This window comes from Trachypithecus francoisi, unplaced genomic scaffold (assembly GCF_009764315.1).
Source record: "Trachypithecus francoisi isolate TF-2019V2 unplaced genomic scaffold, Tfra_2.0 Lachesis_group15, whole genome shotgun sequence".
Lineage (NCBI taxonomy): Eukaryota > Metazoa > Chordata > Mammalia > Primates > Cercopithecidae > Trachypithecus > Trachypithecus francoisi.
In genome coordinates, this window is record NW_022681460.1 from 80,921,989 (window position 1) to 80,942,245 (window position 20,257).

Genomic DNA, 20,257 nt, shown 5'->3' on the forward strand with positions numbered 1-20,257 from the left:
CATTTCAGTTGTTGAGGCTATTGATAAATATAAGCTGACACATGTGTATGCACATTGTTGGTTCATGCTTACTAATGTTAAATACAGTAGTTGAACATTTTCTCTCTCAAAGATGCTGATATTTGAAACTGATCTTCTAAGAAACTTTTCCACAGGAAAGTAAACAAAATAAGCATGGCAGTCACATGTTTTGTTTTTAGTTAAACACTTCTCCATTTTCAACAGTACAATTGCTACAGGGGAAGAATCTTTTATTTATTGTTATGTCCTAGAAATTTACACAGATTTGTAAGGTCACATGTCAGAGATCGGTCCATTGAATTTCTAGAACCCTAGGAAGTAACAAGTCTGGGAGAAGAGTTATCATCTCCCTCTTACTTGAACTGCAACCTTAAAGTCCTATGAAAGCAATATTTGAAAGAACTAAGTCCTTTCAGATATTCAGAGATTTGCTTAAGACTCTGTTATGAAGGTCAAGATGAGAGAATCACTTGAGCCCAGGAGTTAGAGACCAACCTGGGCAAGATGGTGAAACCCCATCTGTACAAAAAATTTAAAAATTAGCCGGGTGTGGTGGTGCACACCTGTAGTCCCAGGTACTTGGGATGCTCAGGTGAGAGGATTGCTTAAGCCCAGGAATTCCAGGAGGCAGTGAGCTATAATCACACTACTGCACTTCAGCCTGGGCAACAAAGTGAGACCCTGTCTCCAATAATGTAAACTTTTTTTTTTTTAAAGACTCTGTGATATTCCAAATGTCTGTTAAATTATACAAAACATGATCACAGTTATTCATATACTGTTACCCAGAGTCCTCTTGGCATTTCATTGGTCAACCTTCTTGTAAACATGATTCATGAGGAAATATTTTTCCTGACACAAAAAGTGAAATAGCAGACAAAATAAGGTACCTTTCCATAGACTGCCTGGTGTGATTAGTTATTAACAAACCCATTCTATAAACAATGCAGTAATTCAGGAATATGATGTTAATTTTTTTCCTCAGAAACAAGGAAAATGTATTTTTGAGTTCAATATACACTTTCAAGATGTCCAATTTCTTTTTCAAATACTTGATTTTCTAAAAGAAGAGAAAATATTGAAATGCCTGTTCCTGAAATTTACATCTCTATATAAATTTTAGAAAGCAGTTTGACATAGTAACTCCTTTCTTGTATTTACTATTCATATTCCACAACGCTCAGATTTGTAGTATATGATTATCATTGAAAAAATGAGGATGGTGCTATTCACCAACTTCATGGAATTCTATATCCTATTAGCATTTCTGGCACTATTTTCTTATATTTCAGAATGTCAGGTCCTCGTTTAGAATGAATTTTTCCGTTGTGTCACAAAGAACTAGAGCTCCCCGAATCCCAGAATTTAGGTAAAGCTAAAATGGCAATGTACAAGATTTCATGTTAACTATCTCATTAAATTACAAGTCAGAAAATGTAAAAAATGTTGACTACAAATCAAATGTATTAGGCTCGTATGTGGTTCGCTACTTTGAAGTAGGCAAAAAAATTCTACACATTTGGTTTTCATTTATAAATATCCTTAGATTTGCCTGTAAGGTTTTTATAGCAAGAAATAATCAGTAATCTTGATAGTGTTCATGTTAGACTCACAAAAGTTGAAAACATGCATTATTCAGTCAGAGGGGAAAATGTTGGGTTTATGAAAACTGAGCTTTCTATACCATCAGCTAGCTACTTCTTTAGAATGGATCTCTTGGTAAGGAAACAAAATATCTTTTGGCAGTTAGATATGAAAAAGAAATGCTACAGTTCAAAGATAGCAGTTGATATAATGAGAACAAGTATTTATTTAATACTTCAAAATCTGTTCTTGTGCATCCTTTGTAATACACATAATTTGTCTCATTCTGAAAATTTCTATATTTTGTGAATATTTATAATCTATAAATATTAGAAAACCTTGTATATTCATAGTTGTTGAGGCAGGTGGTTTGAGATTGGCAGGTTGAGATCTCACAGACCTATATAAATAATTTGTTTAAAAAATATGAATTTACAATGAAATATAATCTATACTTCTTCCAATAAAAAGCCTAACGTTGTTTTGAGGCCAAAATTAAAAGTGACATTGTCTCTGGAACATTATAAAAAGTACAGTTTTATGTATGCAAAGATTCCTAGATGGACTCATCTTGAAAGAAAGAAGCAACACTAGGGCCTATCATGGGGAGGGGGAGGGGAGGGATGGCACCGGGAGTTATACCTGATGTAAATGACGAGTTGATGCTGCAGCACACCAACATGGCACAAGTATACATATGCAACAAACCTGCACGCTATGCACATGTACCCTAGAACTTAAAGTATATAAAAAAAAATGTATAGAAGGGGAAAATGAACCAGAAGTAGAGAGGATGAAGAAGAGGCAGTTTTTAAAATTTTTATTGAGACAGACTCTTGCTCTGTCACCCAGGTTGGAGTGCGGTGGTACGATCTCTGCTCACTGCAACCTCTGCCTCCTGGGCTCAAGTGATTCTCGTGCCTCAACCTCCCGAGTAGCTGGGATTAGAGGCACATGCCACCACACCCGGCTAGTTTTTTGTATTTTAGTAGAGACGGGATTTTGCCATGTTGGCCAGGCTGGTCTCGAACTCCTGAGCTCAGGTGATCCGCCCACCTCGGCCTCCCAAAGTGCTGGGATTATAGGTGTGAACCACTGTTTCTGGCCAGAAGAGGCAGTTTTGACGTGATTGGGCAAGGGTGGGCCCAGCTCAGGGGACATAGGTACTCCCAGAGCTCAAATGGCTTAGCACCTTTGGTTTCCTTCACAAAGTGGGAGGTGGATGTAGAGGCATCACCTTTTAGGCCAAGACAGGTCAAAAAATAACCTTCTAGAGTCACTATGCATGGTGGGAGAACGTTAGGGGTGAATATGTAACGTTACACATTTCTTCTACCTTCATCAGGAATTATTTCTTGTGTTTTCTTGGAATTCTAGGCCAACACTGGGTGCTAGAAAACTAAATCAGAGACCTATTGCCTGGAATGTGCAGGCTCATTGGGGAAATAGAGAAGTAACTTCACATGTACAATAGCAGGGAAAGGGATTTGTGAATTGGGGTCAAGGCATCCCCTTACAAGTTACCTTGGCTGGCCATAGGAAAAGGACCGGGAAGCAGTTAAGGAGAATAAAGGGAAGGGTCTTTATGAGCATGGAGCAGTTACTCTTTTGAAATGAGAGTTGAGAACACTTAGTTTGTCTTTTCTTTCCTTTTTTTTTAATTTTAAAGAATAGGCCTGAATATTTAGCATCTAACTCAGCTGGGTCCTCAAAACTGCTCCACATTTTTTTTAAACACCTCTATTCAGTTTTTAAAATTTCTTGTAACATTAGTTTTGAATTAACCTAGTTCTGCATGCCTGCATTCACCTGTTCCTCTCCTTAAGGCTCATCAGAACACGATATTTCCTTCTTAAAAAGAAGGGAAGCGATCAGATGGAAAATCTCCCAGCTCTTCCTAGCTGTGCCCAGGCACACCTGTCTCCATCTCCATGCTTCTTCTCCCACGGGGACCGTCTTCTCACAATCGCAGCTTTAAGGCTCACAACTACTCCCTTTCTCTTCATAAAACTTCAGCCAGTTCTTCTCTCTCCTTTCACCATCAAAACATTCTCAAATCCTTCCTGTCCTAAGAAACTGTTCCTGATCGCAGACTTTGAGAGGTACTGTCATATCCCCCATCCCCCTTTCTTACTTTTCTTTCTTTCTTTCTCTTGCTTCCTTTCTTTCTCTCTTTCTCTTTCCTTTTCTCTTTCCCTCCCTCCCTCCCTCCCTCCCTCCCTCCCTCCCTCCTCCCTTCCTTCCTTCCTTCCTTCTTTCTCTCTCTCTCTCTCTCTCTCTTTTTTTTTTTTGACACAATTTTGCTCTGTCACCCAGACTGGAGTGTGCAGTGGTGCCATCATGGTTCACTGCAACCTCAACCTCTTGGGCTCAATGGATCCTCCCACCTCAGCCTCCTGAAAAGGTGAGACTACAGGCACATGCCATAACCTCAGGCTAATTTTTGTATTTTTTGTAGAGGTGTAGTCTTGCTATGTTGCCTAGGCTGGTTTGGAATTCCTGGGCTCAACTGATCTGCCTGCTTTGGCCTCCCAAAGTGCTGAGATTACAGGCATAAGCCACTGCACCCAGCCTTCTCAGACCAATTTCTTGACAGAGGAGTGCCTTCAGCTCCCTGTGGCCTGGCTCCATGCTACCCACCTCACCCCATCTTCTGCTGCTGATGCTCTTGCTGTTGTTACTTTCAGGTTGCTAAGTCCAAGCAACACTTTTTAGGCTTGATCTCATTTGACTTCTACAGTATTTTACGTTTGTATCATGCTCCACCTTTTGAAACTCTCTCCTCTTGGCTAAGATGGCAAAGATACCATTCTCTCCTTTTCGTTTATCTTTCTGTCCACTCTATTTTATTCTCCTGCCTATTTAGGCTTCCATAGGCTCCTTTTGAACTTGACCAACCCTTTGGGGGATGCTTCTGGGCATTCCAAAGCACAACCTCATCTCACTCCTCACCTTTCCCCGGGTGATCTCACTCCTGTCATATCGTGACCACTGCTGACTTGTAGATCCCTCTTCTGAGCTGTGCTGCACTGGAGAGTTCCTTGGACACCTCAAGTTTACCGTGTCTAAAATTTAACCTCTCCCCACTGCCCCACCCCATGCAAAGTCAATTAGCTCAGACTCTTCTTTGCAGGACAGGGCAGTACCTTGATCTGTTTAATAACATTTCATACACTCAACCCATTGTAGAGTTCTATCATGCTCTTGAAAAGTTTCCTTTCCTTTGTGCCTTCTGTTCTCTCTGACACTGTCTCAAGTCAGGTAGGAGTCATCATTTCTCACCTGATAGATACTACTGTTCCCTAAACTAGTCTCTCTTCAGCTTGTCCTCCTCCTGTGTATTCTCTACTCTAACCAGATGATCTGTCTAAAGTATGCATCTCACCTTGTAGCTCCTCTGCTTACACATCCTTCAATGGTTATTTGCCCTATTATAAGGCTCTTCATAATCTCTCCTGCCTTCCTCTCCACACTCGATTGTCTTATCTCATTCCTCTTATTCTATTTTCCAGGCATAAAGACTTTCTTACAGTTTTTAGTTGGTCACATTAAGCTGCCGGTACCTGTTGCTCTTAGAAATACCAACAACACCTTTCTCAATGGGCTGTCCTCAGTGCAAGCTCCAGGGCTGTCTGGAGCTTCTTTTTGACACTCAGCTCCTTACCATGTCTTGCATAAGGCCTTTCCTGACACCACTCCACCCTTCCCCTTCCCATAAGACCTGACCTCTCCTGCTTGTGGTTTATCATGCTATGTTGTCATTGTTTGTGTGGTTGTCCCTGTGTCACTAGATTGGGAGCTTGCTGAGGATAGAATTTCAATGTCTTTGCATCCCTACTCTGGCACACAATGTGTATCTATAAAGTGTTTCTTGATTGAACATGTTTTCTCAAGTGTAGCTTTGTGTAAGGCTGATGGGTCTCATTGAATTTCCTCTTTCTACCTTCAGACAGAAAATGAAGCTAATTCAATACAAGACTGACACTTCTATCACTTTTGGGCTTGGCAACATCAGTTCTGATAGTTTGGACTTTGCTTGTGTTGTTATTCTGCAGCTGCTCTCGTCTGAGCCCTGGCTTCCAGCTGCATTCAAAAATGAGGTGTTCTGTTGCTGTGGAAATGCTGCAACTTTCCACAGAAAGCAACCTTCAAGCTAGGAAACTTGTTTTTCTTACGCAAAACAATATTGACTTCCAAAAGTTTAAAAGGCAGTAGGATAATGTAGAACGCCTTGTAAACCTCAAGGTGAAATAATTTTCTGTATATTCCCATAAACATGGGAAGACAAAATAATGGGCCTCTTCCTGTATTTTCAGCACAATGCTCCATCTGCCCGAGAATATACTCTGTGGCAACAGGGATCCTACCTTGCTCATTATTATATCAGTTTTCAGAGTACTCCTAGCAGAGCGTTGGGCATTCAGCAGTGCTCAATGAATACTTGTTAATCTCCCTCTTAGGATAGCTCCTCATTGGCTATTTGAAGAGAACCACTCTTTCTTATCTTGTAACCTGGAGTAGTGTGCTTGGGAAGCCATCAGTTAGTTCATGTAGGAGCTGACCCATGGCTTTGGCTATGTTAGCAGAGGGTTTTAAATACTAGGCCAACGCATCTTTGACACACTCGGGAGATGCACTCCGGATGACTCTGCTGTTCTCACAAACACATCAGCATGCATCCATTCAGCAAATAGTGAGTTCCTCTTAGGGGCTGGGCCGCTAGATGTTCCAGATGCTGGATACTCAACAGTGAATGAAATGGAGTCCTTACTTCTGTGATAATCACATTCTGCATGTATTGGTGTGTTGCAGGGCAAGACTGGGGGACAACAATGGACAAATAGAAAATATGTCCTTTACTGATAAGTGCAATGAAAAGTAAAACAAGACAGAGTTTTGGGTGAGTGATGGGGAATGATGCTCCCATCATCCTCCCTTGGGAATATCTAGGTTCACTTTACTCTCTTTGGGCAGAGTAAGAAAATATCATTCAGCAATTTTGTTGTCTGGGCATGCATATATAGAGAGTGAATTCATGAATCCAAGTGACAGCAATGAAGAGCTTTGAAAGTGTAAGTTAAAATTAATTCAAATTCCTGAGGCATTCTAATCTTAATAAATCAAAATCAAGCAACTTGAAAACTTCTGTCTTTCAACACAGACTTTACTTGTAAAGTCAAGTGCACACAAAATAATCTTTACAATAATCTTTCTTTCATAACCTAGAGGAATGTTTATTACTAAATTGCTAACATGCACTTGAAAATATCTGTTCACTTGAACCAAATTGAGATTGTTTAATATTGAAAATCTACAATACTGTCAATTTGCATATAAAAATACTACTAATATAAAATGAAGTGCAAGGACTTAGAAAAAATTGAGTATTACTATTAATAAAAATACTTATATTTATAGTACTTCTAAAAGTTCACTGAATGTTTTAATATTTATTGTCATGTAATCCTCAGCAGACTTAATAAGGTAGACAATAATATTGTTATTGTTGTTTATTATTCAATTTTAGACAAGAGTGAACAGGTCTACAAACCCCTAAATGACACGTCTCTGCTCACACAGTTATTAGCTGGTACCAGGTCTTTCAATGCCTTCTTTCTACACCACCACAGTGGCCTACTTTGATACCAAGTCTTATTTTGCCTTAAAACAGATTGTGTATTATTTTTTAAGAAACAATATATAGGTCTCATAGGTGTCCACATGCAATAACCAAAAGCTGAAGCAAGTGATAAGAGCAAAATATAAATATAAAATAACTCCCAACTTTATTAGGTGATAAAGTTCCAAAAAAGTGAAGAAAACCACTTTTCTCTGCTGTCACAGTTGAAAATATTGTCCTGGGGGCGGAGCAAGATGGCCGAATAGGAACAGCTCCAGTCTCCAACTCCCAGCGCGAGCGACACAGAAGACCGGTGATTTCTGCATTTTCAACTGAGGTACTGGGGTCATCTCTCTAGGGAGTGCCAGACAATCGGTGCGGGTCAGCTGCTGCAGCCTGACCAGCGTGAGCTGAAGCAGGGCGAGGCATCGCCTCACCTGGAAGCGCAAGGGGGAAGGAAATCCGTTTTCCTAGCCAGGGGAACTGAGACACACAACACCTGGAAAATCGGGTAACTCCCACCCCAATACTGCGCTTTAAGGAAACAGGCACACCAGGAGAATATATCCCACACCTGGCCGGGAGGGTCCCACGCCCACGGAGCCTCCCTCACTGCTAACACAGCCGTCTGCGGCGATCTATCCGCAAGGCAGCAGCGAGGCTGGGGGAGGGGCGCCCGCCATTGCTGAGGCTTAAGTAGGTAAACAAAGCCGCTGGGAAGCTCGAACTGGGTGGAGCTCACAGCAGCTCAAGGAAGCCTGCCTGTCTCTGTAGACTCTACCTCTGCGGACAGCGCACAGCTGCAGTCCATTAGGGGAAAGAGCGGGGCCGCTGCAGACCCGAAAGACTCTGTCTGACAGCTTTGGGGAGAGCCGTGGATCTCCTAACGCGGAGGTTGAGATCTGAGAACGGACAGACTGCCTGCTCAGGTGGGTCCCTGACCCCTGAGTAGCCTAGCTGGGAGACATCCCCCACTAGGGGCAGTCTGATACCCCACACCTCACAGGGTGGCGTCACCCCTGAGAGGAAACTTCCAAAGAAAGAATCAGACAGGTACACTCGCTGTTCAGCAATATTCTATCTTCGGCAACCTCTGCTGCTGATACCCAGGCAAACAGGGTCTGGAGTGGACCTCAAGCAATCTCTAACAGACCAACAGACAGTCCTTCTGACTGTCAGACGGAAAACTATCAAACAGGAAGGACACCTATACCAAAACCCCATCAGTACGTCACCATCATCAAAGACCAGAGACAGATAAAACCACAAAGATGGGGAAGAAGCAGGGCAGAAAAGCTGGAAATTCAAAAAATAGAGCGCATCTCCCCCGCAAAGGAGCGCAGCCCATCGCCAGCAACGGATCAAAGCTGGTCAGAGAATGACTTTGACGAGATGAGAGAAGAAGGCTTCAGTCCATCAAACCTCTCAGAGCTAAAGGAGGAATTACGTACCCAGCGCAAAGAAACTAAAAATCTTGAAAAAAAAGTGGAAGAATTGACAGCTAGACTAATTAATGCAGAGAAGATCATAAACGAAATGACAGAGATGAAAACCATGACACGAGAAATACGTGACAAATGCACAAGCTTCGGTAACCGACTCGATCAACTGGAAGAAAGAGTATCAGCGATTGAGGATCAAATGAATGAAATGAAGCGAGAAGAGAACCAAAAGAAAAAAGAAGAAAAAGAAATGAACAAAGCCTGCAAGAAGTATGGGATTATGTAAAAAGACCAAATCTACGTCTGATTGGGGTGCCTGAAAGTGAGGGGGAAAATGGAACCAAGTTGGAAAACACTCTTCAGGATATCATCCAGGAGAACTTCCCCAACCTAGTAGGGCAGGCCAACATTCAAATTCAGGAAATACAGAGAACGCCACAAAGATACTCCTCCAGAAGAGCAACTCCAAGACACATAATTGCCAGATTCACCAAAGTTGAAATGAAAGAAAAAATCTTAAGGGCAGCCAGAGAGAAAGGTCGGGTTACCCACAAAGGGAAGCCCATCAGAATAACAGCAGACCTCTCGGCAGAAACTCTACAAGCCAGAAGAGAGTGGGGGCCAATATTCAACGTTCTTAAAGAAAAGAATTTTCAACCGAGAATTTCATATCCAGCCAAACTAAGTTTCATAAGTGAAGGAGAAATAAAATCCTTTACAGACAAGCAAATGCTTAGAGATTTTGTCACCACCAGGCCTGCCTTACAAGAGACCCTGAAGGAAGCCCTAAACATGGAAAGGAAAAACCAGTACCAGCCATTGCAAAAACATGCCAAAATGTAAAGACCATCGAGGCTAGGAAGAAACTGCATCAACTAACGAGCAAAATAACCAGTTAATATCATAATGACAGGATCAAGTTCACACATAACAATATTAACCTTAAATGTCAATGGACTAAATGCTCCAATTAAAAGACACAGACTGGCAAACTGGATAAAGAGTCAAGACCCATCAGTCTGCTGTATTCAGGAGACCCATCTCACATGCAGAGACATACATAGGCTTAAAATAAAGGGATGGAGGAAGATCTACCAAGCAAATGGAGAACAAAAAAAAGCAGGGGTTGCAATCTTAGTCTCTGATAAAACAGACTTTAAACCATCAAAGATCAAAAAGACAAAGAAGGCCATTACATAATGGTAAAGGGATCAATTCAACAGGAAGAGCTAACTATCCTAAATATATATGCACCCAATACAGGAGCACCCAGATTCATAAAGCAAGTCCTTAAGACTACAAAGAGACTTAGACTCCCATACAATAATAATGGGAGAAAAATTTATAGCACTAAATGCCCACAAGAGAAAGCAGGAGAGATCTAAAATTGACACTCTAACATCACAATTAAAAGAACTAGAGAGGCAAGAGCAAACACATTCAAAAGCTAGCAGAAGGCAAGAAATAACTAAGATCAGAGCAGAACTGAAGGAGATAGAGACACAAAAAACCCTCCAAAAAATCAATGAATCCAGGAGTTGGTTTTTTGAAAAGATAAACAAAATTGACAGACCGCTAGCTAGACTAATAAAGAAGAAAAGAGAGAAGAATCAAATAGACGCAATAAAAAATGATAAAGGGGATATCACCACCGACCCCACAGAAATACAAACAACCATCAGAGAATACTATAAATGCCTCTACGCAAATCAACTAGAAAATCTAGAAGAAATGGATAATTTCCTGGACACTTACACTCTCCCAAGACTAAACCAGGAAGAAGTTGAATCCCTGAATAGACCAATAGCAGGCTCTGAAATTGAGGCAACAATTAATAGCCTACCCACCAAAAAAGTCCAGGACCAGATGGATTCACAGCTGAATTCTACCAGAGGTACAAGGAGGAGCTGGTACCATTCCTTCTGAAACTATTTCAATCAATAGAAAAAGAGGGAATCCTCCCTAACTCTTTTTATGAGGCCAACATCATCCTGATACCAAAGCCCGGCAGAGACACAACAAAAAAAGAAATTTTAGACCAATATCCCTGATGAACATCGATGCAAAAATCCTCAATAAAATACTGGCAAACCGGATTCAGCAGCACATCAAAAAGCTTATCCACCATGATCAAGTGGGCTTCATCCCTGGGATGCAAGGCTGGTTCAACATTCGCAAATCAATAAACGTAATCCAGCATATAAACAGAACCAAAGACAAGAACCACATAATTATCTCAATAGATGCAGAAAAGGCTTTTGACAAAATTCAACAGCCCTTTATGCTAAAAACGCTCAATAAATTTGGTATTGATGGAACGTACCTCAAAATAATAAGAGCTATTTATGACAAACCCACAGCTAATATCATACTGAATGGGCAAAAACTGGAAAAATTCCCTTTGAAAACTGGCACAAGACAGGGATGCCCTCTCTCACCACTCCTATTCAACATAGTGTTGGAAGTTCTGGCTAGGGCAATCAGGCAAGAGAAAGAAATCAAGGGTATCCAGTTAGGAAAAGAAGAAGTCAAATTGTCCCTGTTTGCAGATGACATGATTGTATATTTAGAAAACCCCATCGTCTCAGCCCAAAATCTCCTTAAGCTGATAAGCAACTTCAGCAAAGTCTCAGGATACAAAATTAATGTGCAAAAATCACAAGCATTCTTATACACCAGTACAGACAAGCAGAGAGCCAAATCAGGAATGAACTTCCATTCACAATTGCTTCAAAGAGAATAAAATACCTAGGAATCCAGCTTACAAGGGATGTAAAGGACCTCTTCAAGGAGAACTACAAACCACTGCTCAGTGAAATCAAAGAGGACACAAACAAATGGAAGAACATACCATGCTCATGGATAGGAAGAATCAATATCGTGAAAATGGCCATACTGCCCAAGGTGATTTATAGATTCAATGCCATCCCCATCAAGCTACCAATGACTTTCTTCACAGAATTGGAAAAAACTGCTTTAAAGTTCATATGGAACCAAAAAGAGCCCGCATTGCCAAGACAATCCTAAGTCAAAAGGACAAAGCTGGAGGCGTCACGCTACCTGACTTCAAACTATACTACAAGGCTACAGTAACCAAAACAGCATGGTACTGGTACCACAATAGAGATATAGACCAATGGAACAGAACAGAGTCCTCAGAAATAATACCACACATCTACAGCCATCTGATCTTTGACAAACATGAGAGAAACAAGAAATGGGGAAAGGATTCCCTATTTAATAAATGGTGCTGGGAAAATTGGCTAGCCATAAGGAGAAAGCTGAAACTGGATCCTTTCCTTACCCCTTATACGAAAATTAATTCAAGATGGATTAGAGACTTAAATGTTAGACCTAATACCATAAAAACCCTAGAAGAAAATCTAGGTAGTACCATTCAGGACATAGGCATGGGCAAGGACTTCATGTCTAAAACACCAAAAGCAATGGCAGCAAAAGCAAAAATTGACACATGGGATCTAATTAAACTAAAGAGCTTTTGCACAGCAAAAGAAACTACCATCAGAGTGAACAGGCAACCTACAGAATGGGAAAAAATTTTTGCAACCTACTCATCTGACAAAGGGCTAATATCCAGAATCTACAAAGAACTCAAACAAATATACAAGAAAAAACAAACAACCCCATCAAAAAGTGGGGAAAGGATATGAACAGACATTTCTCAAAAGAAGACATCCATACAGCCAACAGACACATGAAAAAATGCTCATCATCACTCGCCATCAGAGAAATGCAAATCAAAACCACAATGAGATACCATCTCACACCAGTTAGAATGGCAATCATTAAGAAGTCAGGAAACAACAGGTGTTGGAGAGGATGTGGAGAAATAGGAACACTTTTACACTGTTGGTGGGATTGTAAACTAGTTCAACCATTATGGAAAACAGTATGGCGATTCCTCAAGGATCTAGACTAGATGTACCATATGACCCAGCCATCCCACTACTGGGTATATACCCAAAGGATTATAAATTACTCTACTACAAAGACACATGCACACGTATGTTTATTGCGGCACTATTCACAATAGCAAAGACTTGGAATCAACCCAAATGTCCATCTGTGACAGACTGGATTAAGAAAATGTGGCACATATACACCATGGAATACTATGCAGCCATAAAAAAGGATGAGTTTGCATCCTTTGTAGGGACATGGATGCAGCTGGAAACCATCATTCTTAGCAAACTATCACAAGAACAGAAAACCAAACACCGCATGTTCTCACTCATAGGTGGGAACTGAACAATGAGATCACTTGGACTCGGGAAGGGGAACATCACACACTGGGGCCTATCATGGGGAGGGGGAGGAGGGAGGGATTGCATTGGGGAGTTATACATGATATAAACGTCATGCACATGTACCCTAGAACTTAAAGTATAATAAAAAAAAAAAAAAAAAAAGAAAATATTGTCCTGTTTCTTAATAAAATACTATAATATTTGATATCAAGAGAAAAATAGAATTAACATGCTTTTTTAAAAAATCAAACCAGAATTCAGGTCGTCAGATACACATTGGGTTAAATATGCATTGGTTTAAAATTACTTAATTTCACAAGTAGCTGATGAATGGCTGTACTTCATACTACCCAGTACCTAGGAGTTTATAGAGTATTCTCTGACACGCTATAACTAAATGGAAAAGACTCTCTAACTAACTAAATAAAAGAGACCAGAACTCTCTTTTGTCTGGTACTTCTGTCCTTTTTAGGGCCAATGATGACAGGCAAGCTCTCTATAATCAGGTCTCAAATTTCTTTTCAATTTATTCTTTCATGTACCTTGTAGCCTGAAACACTGCCCCAGAAACACTCCCCAGTTTATCTCTAGGCTTTTGAGAGTGGTCTGGCATCCATCTAGAGTGCTGCCATGCTCTCAACTTTCATATCTAAATAGATGAGTCTTCACATCCCTGCTATATGCACTCTCTCCATGTTTTGAAGTCCGAATATATTTTATCTTTATTTCTTCTGTAGCATTTATCAGTCGAGTTGGTGTTGCATACATTGGGCTTCAGTACCTGAATCTCTTGCTGAACAATAAACCCTCTAAGGGGAGACTCTATGCCCCACTGGTCTTTGGATTCCCAGTGCTAAGCACATGACCTTGTAGGTGCTTGGTGTACACCCAATTAATAAAAATTAGATGAAGGTCTCGTTCTACCCTGGAGGTACCATGCAATTTTGAAGAATGCATTTAATATTTTAAAAATTGTCCTTACATTTATATAATGTTTTAGCTTTTCAATTGCTTTTCTGAACACCATTGGTGTCATCAGTAATAATTTATTTTTATTAGCTTATTTGTGTTTGCTTATTATCAATTTTTACATTTTCAATTATTTATCATTTATGCATCAACTTATTGATGCATACACAATATTTAGGGCAGACATCATAATAGGCTTCTCCTCATAGAACATCTCATTCTCTCACCAAAAAACCTCCTGGGCTAGGAAGGACAGATGTTTTTATTTCCACTTTGCAGGAAAACTATGAATTGAATCCTAGAGAGATGAAGCAACTTCTATGAGTACACGGTTAATTTTTCAGAGCTAGTGCTACAAAGCAAGTCCCTCTATGCCTATGTTGAATGTTAATAAAATATTGATTTTCTGGTGTTCTGTTATTCTGAAGATTAGCAATCATTTAAATAATTTATAATAATTTTCAACTAGAAAACTGACTAATATGAATACTCCCTTGTAAGTTATGTCAGGTAAAAAAGTGCCTATTGTACATTCCCATAGTCATAACACTCATCAGCACGAAAGAAATCATACATGAGACAAAAACAGGGCCACTGAAAATTTCAAATTAAAAAAATTAAACCTTGATAAAGAGGATGGAGAAATTGAGCCAACAAAATATCATAAATTAAGAATTAAGGCTTATAATTTGAAAAAGTCCCACTCTAATAAGAAAAAGAGGAAATACAAAGAAGCACTAAATCTGATCAGGAATTTCTCTTTGAAAGTTTCTTTTCCGATGATTTATCATTTCACAGAGCAAGGTTCACAAATGAACTAAGAAGTGAATCAACATTGATCATTTTACATAATTTCTTTAAATACTCTTGGCTCTTTTTGCCCAACAGTTTTCATTATGCTTTTTTTATTATGCTTTTTTGTAAACTTTTTTTTGTAACTTGCCATACTTCATGCATTAATTATACAATGAGAGATAATGTCCCTTCCACTTCCTCTTTCTTTTAGTATCTGTTCATGAGACCTGAAGAAGGTAAAAGTCTTGCTATACAGTTGTATATCCATTGATGTAATTATATAAACTTCTGAGCCAATTTGAACCTGAGTGAAATCTTATGGCTAAATTCATAAAAAGGAAGGTGGAGAGGGGAGGACAGGAAGACAGAAGCTCTATGCACATTGCCCTAAGCTGAAGGAAAGAAGAAAGCAACATTTATTACAATTTGGTGTTTAACTTGATCATCCACATTTGCTCTCTGAACAATTGTAAGGAATAAATAGTTAACACTCCGTGTAGTCAGCTCTGCAGTACACCTGTATTTACCTTCATATCCAACATGAGTTATTCACCTGAAGCCAGAAATAATTCCCTACTAGACCCATACATGACAGTAGTTTGGTTCCATTTAAAGCTGCATTGAATTCGGCGCACCAGAGTAACTCAAGGTGAATTTTACACTTATGTCTCATTTAACAGAATGAGTCAGAAGTGTGATTTTCAGTAAGAATGACTTATTCGTGGAAGTCGTGAGGTAGACAACTAAAAGCATAAAAACAGTACTTTTCAGAATGATCTTGGGACTCGCCAGTGGAAGAGAAGGAAATGCAAATGGAGTCTCTGGCTAGTGACCCTTCTCCATATTCCACCCTAACTGTGCTGAAACCAGTACACAGCTAGGATCCAGCAGGTACCCAAGCCTGGAGTGTGTGCAGGTACAGAGGCAGGTTTCCAGGGGAGTGAGCCAAGGGCTTGACTAGTTAAAGATGAGGATGTCTCAGGTTGGCCCGCATCAGGGATCTGAATATTGAGGTGGCCCCATGTATTTGGTTTTTTCGTTAAGAAATTTTGATTTATTCATAAAAATGTTATAAAATTACCTGCAAAAATAAAAACCACATTTGTGGTTGGCAGTGCTTATAAAACACAATAGTCCCTTATAATATCAGAGACTCCTTATACTTTGTTGTGTAAGATGTAAAGTTTTCTCAAAAAATGCTTTAGAAAATCATAAGAACATTACCTGAGATTCCTTTTGAAGATAGCAACAAACTAATTAATACCTTAGATAGTGGTGAAGAAGTGCTTTTTGTGTTAATATAGATGTTCTTTCTTGAAGAAATACAAGATGTGGGCTCAGTTTTAGGGACTTATGTGCTTATAACTTGATTTCTCTTGTTTAAGTGAATAAACCATTAAACTGCTTTCTTTTATCATCTAGGATCATTTTGCTGTGAAGTGGCAGTCCTTGGGCTTCAGGTAAATATATGTTAATGGTGGGGTTGATCTATGTGTATTGATATCCATAATGATTTTATTTTGGTATTCTTCCATCTAAGATTTCAAAGGACTTCATTAGTGTCTGAATTAAAAGTTGCAGCAATTCTCTTAAAAAATCTAAATCTTCTTAAATATAAGCTCCTCAAGGGCACAATTTTCACTATGTGAGCAACTCAAACTCACTAGGCATAATATTATCTTTGAACACTCATTATTTACTGTCTATCTTAAAGGTAAAATGTATACTTGTTCTTGCTATGTGTCCTGAAACTAGTAAAAACTTCCATTCTCACGGTTCCTTTTATTATTTAGTTCTGTATTATGAAGAAAAGGGAAATCTAACAAACTAATGAAATCTACAAGGTTAATAACCAGAAGCTTAATTAAAATTCTTTTATTACCAGAGATATATTTTGAAAGATAGGGCTTCTCTCAATTTACTTAGAATAAATGACCTAATTATGTAAGATGTTTGGGATAATTTCACCTGCCACATAGTAAATGCTCAATTAACTGTAATTATTATGATAGTGGTAGCAACATAAAACTGATTTATATAAATACATTTCTAATTTTAGAATTTTGTGCAATCTGGCAGATTCATTAGAGACACATTTGGCAGTCAGGATTGCTTTCTGGCAGCTATATAAACCAAACTATATAATCTAGAAGAGATGGAAAGATAACTGATCTTACTTTAAGTGAATTCAAATATATAGGCAGTAGTAGAAAGTCTCTTGTTCTTCTCCTAGCTATAAATTAATCAAGCAACTGACATGGAAGACAGGACACAGAAACATTCAGTCAAAATAGATGATGTATTCATGTGCTTAAAATGATCATGAGTTAAACATTGATTCAAGTTACTAGACCAGGTGAAAGCTGCAATCAAATAATATTTCAGTGGTAGTAAGTACCTGCAGTATTAGACCATTTGCCTCAATTTCCTTATTTGTGAAATGAAGATAGCAATAGCACCAAACTCATCTTGTTGTTGTGGAAAATTAAATGAGTTAATTATTGAATAGATTATTTGATGTGGTGGTAAGACAATTTCCCAAATCCAAAATTGGGACACATGGCTTGACAAAGGATTTTTTCTGCTTTCATCTGTATCTGTTTTGTCTGCCTGCCTGTCTGTCTGTCTATCTATCTATCATCTATCTATCTGTATATCTATCTAGTACCTGAAATGTTAGAACTTTGGAGACATGTTCATTTCACACTTTCAAGGGGAAGGAATATTGGATATTTGAAATGGGTATAGGGATGCAATACTATATTCTTTGCTCATGTGCTTCTAGTAAAAAGTTCATTTTTCAATGAATGTATTACTATATATCCACCATCTTAACTAAAATAAAAACATAGAACTGCAAAGAAGGCCGGGCGCGGTGGCTCAAGCCTGTAATCCCAGCACTTTGGGAGGCCGAGACGGGTGGATCACGAGGTCAGGAGATCGAGACCATCCTGGCTAACACGGTGAAACCCCGTCTCTACTAAAAATACAAAAAACTAGCCGGGCGAGGTGGCGGGCGCCTGTAGTCCCAGCTACTGGGGAGGCTGAGGCAGGAGAATGGCGTGAACCCGGGAGGCGGAGCTTGCAGTGAGCTGAGATCCGGCCACTGCACTCCAGCCTGGGTGACAGAGTGAGACTCCGTCTCAAAAAAAAAAAAAAAAAAAAAAGAACTGTAAAGAGAGATTTAAAAATTAGTAAAGAATTTAAGAAAGATTAGAAGGGTAGAAAAATATGATGTCTGGTTTTTGTTTGTTTCTTAAGTCATGTACCACCTTTGATTATTTGTTACATGATTATTTCAAATTATAAATTACCAAGATCTTCACCTGCCTCTATTTATCTTGCTGTCTGTTTTTCACCAATAATCTAGACTGTCAATATATGAAGTGGGCAGAGCAAATGGAAAATGCTAAAACGAATATTTTTTCTTTGCTTATTAATATAGTTCAAAGTTAGAATCTACAAAGGTAAAAATTTGGTGAAAATAAAGTTTAGAAATTATTTTTATGTATCCATGCTACTGTTTACTTCTATTACTATAATGAATTGCAACTTTATTGGACGTAGTTTAGTGGCTTACATAAGATCTAAACACTAGACCTAAGATTTCACTGTTTAGAAACTTTCATATCATGATTGGATCCATTTCTCACTTCGAGGTTAAGTGCATCACTTATATTCTCTATAATTGTTTCCAACCTATATAATGAGGAAAATAATACCAACTTCATTACCCAATAGTACATATTAAAAGAGTTTGTCAAAGGCATTGATGATATATCGTCCTACAAGAACACATGATTATTCATTACAATGTTGTTATTTTGTTACAAATGCTGTGTGGATAATAGTTGTGCTGACTTCAGATTACGGTAGTTTAAATATACATTTCTTCCAGGAATTCTAAGTAAGGGTTTTGAGCTGTGATGTAAGGACTTAATAATTTACTTATCTATCTTATCATCCATCTCTGGTTTAGGAATTACCTTTTCATCATAGCTGCCTGAATACAAACCACCTAATTCTATGTTATGCTGATGATCCAAGAAAAATTTTGAAACACTCAGAAGCACGGTCCTTGACTGACTAATTAAGAAAATCAAAATCTTTTCTCATCATCAAGTGTTACACATATAAATGTGTTACAGCTGCCTATATACCCATAAAAGAACCTATCAGCCTCTTCAAAACGGAATGAGAGACAGTCAAAAAGGCAACAGAACAACGATAACTCCACATGACATCAACATGCTTAATATATTTAAAATGAGAAGCCTTCTTACCCAGCATGCAAACACATTTGGCATTCTGATCGGGGTTCTCAAACAAGATTTCGCCACACCTCTGAAATAGAAAGATAGCCATGGTTATTTTAAGATTTCGTATCAAGATTCCCAAGGCAATATATCCATGTGACCTGACATTACCATAACATTGTTCTACTTTTGTTTTCATTGGTTACCTGAGTCTAGGAACTTATGTCATGAGCAGAGACTGGCCTGGTAGTAAAATATTTGAGGGATAAGTTGGAATAGATTGTTTCTGTATGCCTTATGCCCCTGCATGAAGCTGATTCTGTGTACTCCAATGTGAAGTCATGACTAGAGATGCACTTGGTTTGAAACAGTTTCTATTTCAGTGGAAGATATGCAATCTATTAGGCCCAATAATCTGTGGCTAATTATTCTCAAAGTTGGTCCTTATTCATCTCTCATATTATTCTACACTACCCACTCTGCAAAGCAGAGATACTATCAAGCATAAAGCTAGGTGGCCTGTACTTGATCTCTCTGAACTTGGAAGGAAAAACAGGTAGATAAATAATGAAAAACTGGCATTCATAATGCTTTTCCTGAACTCACAGACTCACAGAAATATCAACTTTCTTATCTATGTCTTAGTTTTAACTTGCTTGTTAAAACTTTTGTGCAAGGTAAATTCCTGTACAGATACAATCAGTTATTTAAGAACAGGCCACATTTGTATGATGAATATATTGATGAAGCGTTAGTACTTGAATATATACATAAATCTTTCAAATCAATGAGAACATAACAATCGAACAGAAAAATGGATAAAGGACATGAGCAAGCAATTTATAGAAGAGGAAAAATCTGAATGGTCAATAAACACAGAAAACATATTTAACCATAGCTGTGATCAGAAGCAAGCAAATTAAAGATAAAATGAGGTTTATTTTCAACTCAACAATTTCACAAAATTTAGAAGTCTGGCAATAACAAGTGTTTTCAAGACTGTAGAGAAATGGATACTCTCACACATTGTGGGATGGAGTATAAAATGATACAATCGCTTTAGAAAAAAATTGGCAAAATCCAGAAAAGATGAAATGTTCATACTCTATGACATAGCAAGTTGTCTTCTAGATTTATAACTAGAGACTAGAGAAATTTCATATAAAACTTTAATGTCTTGGTACAAAACAGATAAATAAGTGTTTATTCATGCAATGAATAATGAAGCGTCAAATTAGGGTAGGGGGAAGAAATGCTGAGAAATGAAATGTTGGAGGGCACACTGGGGCTAGCAATTTCTTC

General features: G+C 38.7%; 1 protein-coding gene across 1 annotated transcript in view; it reads right to left on the reverse strand.

Annotated features, from left to right (window-relative positions):
* Positions 1 to 20,257, reverse strand: part of PDE7B (phosphodiesterase 7B) — a 360,697-nt gene that overhangs the window by 247,443 nt on the left and 92,997 nt on the right. Inside the window, exon 2 of the mRNA XM_033235376.1 lies at positions 18,983 to 19,043. Coding sequence (XP_033091267.1) covers positions 18,983 to 19,043 — 61 coding nt within the window. The remainder of the gene's footprint in view (positions 1 to 18,982; positions 19,044 to 20,257) is intronic.